The sequence below is a fragment of the Trypanosoma equiperdum genome (genome assembly GCF_001457755.1).
Source record: "Trypanosoma equiperdum strain OVI genome assembly, contig: ctg_1567, whole genome shotgun sequence".
NCBI classification, from domain to species: Eukaryota; Euglenozoa; class Kinetoplastea; order Trypanosomatida; family Trypanosomatidae; genus Trypanosoma; species Trypanosoma equiperdum.
In genome coordinates, this window is record NW_027123579.1 from 1 (window position 1) to 6,729 (window position 6,729).

At 46.5% G+C, this 6,729-nt stretch overlaps 1 pseudogene across 1 annotated transcript; it reads right to left on the reverse strand.

Annotated features, from left to right (window-relative positions):
• Positions 1-1,223: 1,223 nt before the first annotated feature.
• On the reverse strand, positions 1,224-2,216 carry TEOVI_000619500:pseudogene (annotated as a pseudogene). The gene has a single exon. A coding segment is annotated over exon 1 (993 nt).
• Positions 2,217-6,729: the final 4,513 nt, after the last annotated feature.

Sequence of the window (6,729 nt, forward strand, 5' to 3'; positions counted from 1 at the left end):
ATATATATATATATATATAAAATACGGCCTCGCAGGCTAAATTCCTAACAACTCCCGTGTCATTTAGGATGAGGATTGATATTCTCACCTCAGTTTGCGAAGCAGCTGAGGCAAATACGTTTAAACAAAGAAACATTTATTCAATTGTTCTCTTGCTGACTGACTGACAGATGCTCACTGAATGGGGCAAAACAACAAGAACAAGAACAAGAATAATAATAATAATACCGTCGCATCATCGTTTCAGAATATGTTCATGAAACTCCACCTCTTCAGCGGGGCGAGGAACGCACACGTTCCACCCACTAAGTTCCATGAATAATAGGAACCATTCTTCTGCCAAACATTTCCAGTAAGAAGAGAGTGGCGCAAATATTATTCATTGAATTGAGTTCGCATAAGGTCCAGCATGATGAAAGACGTTGCCCCATTCGAAGAGTGCAATAGCGCGTCGCACTTTAAACCTAAGCGCGTGTGACTTTCCGCCGACGCCGCCTCAGTTTTGTGAAAAGGAGATCGCTTAGTTTCACAACCACCTGGGATATACTATTTCCTAGCGCCGCGAGGTGTTGAGCGGCGTTTTTCCACGTAGTCGCGTATGCAGAGATACCATTCCAAAGGGAGGCATTGTTATCACAACTATACTCGCCAATTGCACACTGGCGGAATGGCGTGCCGATGTGAGGGCGTTTCGCGGGAATGTCTATACCTTTCTGGAAACAAAATGTTACTACTTCAAAAAGATTACACGTATGGAGGAATATACTTTAGATGTGGACAAGGCGTTTTGTGTTGCTTGAAATTGTGCGAGCATAATTATTTTGACAGTTTCGGTTGAAGTTGTGCCTATACTCAAAATGTTGAGAGGCGGCAGAGGGGAGCTGCAACGTTTGTTGAAGGAGAGTGTCCATGTTGTGGGGCGGAAGTTGCAAAGCTTAGTGGAAATGAACATATTAGAGCGCGGCAAGCAGGATAATTTAGCATGAGAAAAGTCTCCCCTTTTGGCCAACACCTACTCCCAGCAAACCAAAACTACACCAATAGACTAAAAATCGTTACCAAACCTTCCTCGTACTGCCATCGATCTCACTAGCATTATTCAATACGAGTGGGTGCGTAACCCTAAACGATATAAGTCCAACACATCAAGCGCATACGCCGCAGGGTGAGAAGAGCTCCCAGTTAAGCGGAGTAAATAAGAAATGTGCGTGTGGGTGGATCTTTTACTTCCTCAGTGGTCTGGACAACCATTTTTGGTTCACCGCCTTATCAATGGGACACACCTCAACGAAGCGTTTCAATGATAATTTCTTTCTCTTCGGGTTGTATAACCAAACCATTTGAGAGCGCAAATATTCCTTTGCTTGCTGGCGCCCATTCGGGGTCGCAAGCTGGCGATACCACGATAACACCCTCATAGACCTTTGCAGGCCCAGCTTCTCCCAATTGTTTGGTCCCGAATGGACAATGATGGAGGAGAAGTTTGCCTTGAGTGGGGCCCGGACAAACCACCTGGAGGTATAGTCAAGGGACATAATGCCTCTTCGTAGTAATAGTTTTTGGCTTACGTGCTGTGGTCTCGTGATGCTCCACATGAACACCACCACCCACATACTCTGATCGCACCACCACTTGTAGCTTTCTCTTTTGATGCTGAAGAATACTTTCAGGGCTTCTTTCAGCGCCCATACTCGTGCAATCGCGCCACCGCCATTGAGGTAGGCTTTCTTCACCCCACTGCCAGCGAGCCCTCCAGCACCTCCTTCGCTCGCCAGCTGCCTCATCTTCTCATACATATGTTCACAGCGCTTGTCACTTTTTTTGTCCTCATCCCCCAGCATAATATACGCTTGTGGAGCGTAACACCCCCTTTCGGTCGCAAAAATCAACGGGGAAGACATCACTCCCTGTAAGATGGCCGTTTCGCTGTATGCCTCTGGATTTCGTGGTGAACGCTGCAAGAAGGTCTGTATTTCCCTCTCCCTGAACTTTACTTCTGTAAAAAATGTGTCGGCACCATCAAACGCGACCACGATATCCTCATCCCGCATATTCCCCCTCCTGATATATTCCTCTATCCACGTCCACCTCCTAACATGCCCGTACCACCCCCCGTTCCCCACACTAACGACCGTTACATTGGTGAATAGGGAGCTAACCAACATTCTACACCACCCCGGGGAAAATCTTGTCTGCGCCACGACGAAATGCACTTTGGCTACCAGCTCTCCACCAGGCCCTTTCGTGTCGTGCTGGTTATTTTTCGACAATACTGCTACCAAGCAAACGCTCAACAGCACCATGTTCCACACCACAATCGCTATCCCAACGCGGCATTCGAAATGGGCATCTTTTCCATTTTTTCTCTTCCTCATATCCCTATAAAAGTGGAAAAACAGGTGATGCACACGCACATATATTTATCTATATCTATATCTGTATATATTTATATATCTACAGTAGTGTGTTTGTGAAGGTTGAAGTGGTTGCGGCTGACTTACTCTAACCCTTCGCAGCTATTCCAAATCCGCGATTTTGTGTGTCGGGGGTATAGACATTTTAAAAATATTTCGTAGAAATATTCTAACGGGTCTCGTAAGTTGTTAGTCTTTTCCCCCCAAAAGTAATTCTAGGATCATCTCCGAAAGTTATTTCATCTTGCTTACGGTTATACCGCCAGAGTTTGGTGGTGAATTTTCCTATTTTCCCTTCCCAACTTTACCGTTTCCAAGCAAAGTGCAGAATAGGATCCATCACATCGAGTTTATCGTAGCAATAATAGAAGAATTCCGTATTGAAATCAAGACTCACTAGGCTTCTCCTCATTATCAATTTTCTTTCCACATCCTGGATTGTGTGACACTCCAAACAAAAAGGAGGTTCCAGATACTCTGATCACACCACCATTCGCTTTCCCTCAGGTTTTTTAGAGATTTGTAAGATTGGATAGGCTCTTTATACGCCCAAACGCGACCAACCATCCCACCACCGTTTAGATACATACGCTACGAGTGTGGCACCTTCAGCATCGCCCTCGCAGCTGCGGAGCGGATTCTTGCTTTCATATAGAACCATGCGCACCTTTTCCTATGTGGCCAGCTGAAGGGCCCTAAAATCATCTTTAACTGCGGGCATAGCAATCCACTTCCGTTGCGAACACAAATGGAGACGTTTGCCTTTCTCTAAATATTTCCCTTTCATTCAAGTATTTTGGAGAGTGAGGTGATCTTTCAATGAATTTCGAAAGTGGTGTCTCCATTTGAACTTTGTTGCTAAACATTGTATTTCCTCCGTCAGATGTAACAACAATATCCGAGTCGCTAAGGCGCTCGCGCTGTATAAACTCCAACAGTCACTCAGGCCTCTTTGCATGCTGATACTCTCTCCCAAATCCTATTGTGTCGACACTAACGCTGTTGGTACGATTGCTGTTCACTCATCTTTCCGCCTTTATAATGTCAATCCGAAAACCACCATCGAGAACAGTAACGGATATCGCCTTACGCACCAATTAGTTACACAATTTCCACTCAATTTCAATCCGACTTTCCGCTGCAATTAAATGTCTTTAAACCTGTTGGTATCTTTTAAGCTCATCGACACATTTGTGATTCTTACTTAAAAATAAAGATGAAACACACCTCGCGGCGGCGGGGGCTCCTTTTTGCTTTGTCTGTTTTCCGCTTCGGCGCAGCCGACCCCAACTGAGTCACCTGCTGTATACCTTTCAATTTCATGCTGGTGTGATAGTTTTCGTACCATATGCAAGCACATAATTGTTTTTCTTGTTCTCCACAGCAGCTATACCGCTTTGCGTCTTCGATGCCAAGCCTGTGCTTTGTCGGTTCCCCGAATTCCCCTGTCAAAGTGAAATTCAAAGAAAAAAATTGACTGTCACTTGTGAAAGGTTTTCTATCGTTATGTCTTGGCCAGTTCCATGCTCTCCCCGCTATTCCTTGGGGAAAACCCGTCTTGCTGTACCATCCTCACGCGCGTTCCACACGGGCACTTTTCCTCTTTACCCACAGTTTTCGTTGCATACTTCCCCTTCATCTGTCCAGCTAGCATTTCCGACGCATATTCACAACACGACAACACTCAGGGTCAGACCCACGTCCATTACAGCCCCACAATTCCTCGGATGCAACCACTCCTGTGGTCCTCGTGCCTGGTACTTCCGCCTCCACCTATGTCGGCGTCGCCGCGCATAGCCACTGTTAGGTGCCAACAAGCAGAGTTCTTCGGATACTTGTGAAGGAGCGTGGTGGCTTCTCGATATTATCTCCCTGCAAATAGACCTTTTCCATTATCTAACTTTTTGTGTGCTGGCAAATTAAGTCGTACCTAGTGGAATCGTCCCCCTGTTTTGTTTGCGCCCACCCAAGGTTGCTAGTCTGTTGCGGAACCTTCTGCTCCGATGGAGGCTTTTGCCTTGGTCGAGATGCTGACATTTCTCCCCTCTATGTTTTCTGTAGGTGGAGAATACGACATTACCAGGTTTATTGCAACAATACTCCAAATGGTTTGCATCAAACATTTCTGTTATGTTAAACAGCGCTACGGGTGTTTCCATCAGGTTCATCATGCAGACCAGCACGCCAAAAGCGCCACTGTTCTCCATGCCCTGGATGCGTTGCCTCGTTACTTTGTTCAGTTGGACACCCACTACAGAGACAATGCGTCACCCTGTTCATTACACATCTTTAAACAACCTTCACTTCCCCCCAAGTTTTTCACCTTCTTCAAATGTGCATCTGGAAAATATCATAAACACGGCACCACCAGGGTTTTAACACAGGCAAGTAAAAGCACTTTGCCCTGGCAGAGGGTTCTACAACTAGAGGCGCACATTATGGCAGGCGCGCCGCACTCCATCCATTTAGTGAAGCACTGCCTTCTTTCGCTTCTCAGTCTTTCAATATCACTGCAGAATTTTGATAACGCTGATTTTTTTTGATTTGAATTTTCTTCATGCCTAGTCTGAGAGAATCTCCCGCCAGTGAGGGCTCCGGCAAATCCAATGGAGAACCATAAAGATATTTCAGCAGCGTCTCGGAGTTGTTGATGCCGCTGAAGACGCATCCCCTAGGACATATCAATAGGAAAACAGTGTTCCATTAAGATACGACTTGTCCCCGTCCTGTGGTGTAGCCGGGGGGCAAAATCGGTTCTCAACAGGTGTGGAACCCTGCCAGCTCTGGGTCTCTCGCAAAATACGGGCAGCTAGTCCTTTCACGACATTTATGTGGTTGCCACAGCCAGAGGGTGTTTTCTCTAAAACATGGTTGCTCCACGGTGCTGTTAGACTCCGTAATTTCTGCACCCACGTGCCGCGATGAGACGGCTACCGCTACTCCAGGGTGTACCACCCACGTTGTCAGCGGGAAATACACGCTTACATTCTCATATATATGGATGTACTGTCCTCGATTGGGGGCTTTCTCTAACGCTTCACAGTGGAAACGTCAAATACACTCCCTAACTGCGGGGCCGTAAAGGGTAACTCCTGTTCAGTTACGCGATTCCGATGGTCACACTGTTGGGTCTTTAGTTGCTCTTAAACTTCTGTCGCGGTGTCGGGCTTGGCAGAATCGAAACTGAAGAACTCATATATCTATCCCCGTGCACCAAACGTAGAGTTGTGGCATCACTCACTGCTGCCTTGTCTATTTAATGTTGTGTACTCCATACAAGGGCGTTGCCGTTTCAGGGTAGGTGTTCCTCTAACGCATGAAAAAACTGAGCCCCCCTTTTGTCGCATACAATCATCTTTGTGAGTTCACCCCCAAACCATAGTGGTGGCAGACTATCCAATCTCACAACTACTGGCCTGTGAGGTGGATTCTCTTCACACCTATCAGCGCGAGTGTGCTTATTGCTGTGTGGATTCCGTGTTTGATTCTTTTTGATATTGTGCTGCCTCCTCTCGAACACCATTTTCTATTGCGTTCTAGGCATAACAAGCATTATTGCAATCTCTGAATGGTAAAAGCTCTGGGACAATGTTGTTGAGTTTAGACGTCTGGGGATGAAGTCTACTTCGTCTGCTTTCTTGAAGCGAACCATCATGCCACTGAGTGATGACATTTGAGCAAGCATTTCAAGCACTGGGCGTACTTGACACTCACCGAGTTTATAGTCCTGGCTTGCAAGTTGCTTCTCTCCGAGGCATCGGGCTCTTGTGTGCGAAGCCAACCACCCATTTGATTAATCCGCGAAGCAGCAGTACGTGCGTTCTGGCAGATTCATCACTGTTTTTGCTCCATCCTTTGGGGGCTAATTCTGTCGTTGTTCAAGAGGTGCGCGCCCCGCTGCATTTTTTTCGCTTCACAATGCTTTTTTCGAATGAATCGTTGCTGGCGGCAGTGCACCGCGATGCTACATTCCATTTTAAATGACGGTGTCTTTCTCTGTGCGTGCCGGAAACCTACGAGTTCCACGCCTCACCGTATTTTCTTTTATGCAGTCCGCTGTGTTTTTCCCATAAATACTGTACGTTCTACGGAGCATTCTAAACTCTCGGTTTTTACCACCTTTCCCCTCGACAGCGACATCACTGAAAAATTCAACGTGCTCCCCACGACGAGGCACATAGTCGCACTTTTCATCCCGTAAACTCCATTGCCTCAGCGAGGGGAGAATCATCATTTTCCACGCGCATCTAACGGTTCGCAGGCTTGGCTACAACTACAATCACCATTTTTTGGGAATTACTCGTCGGAGGGATTT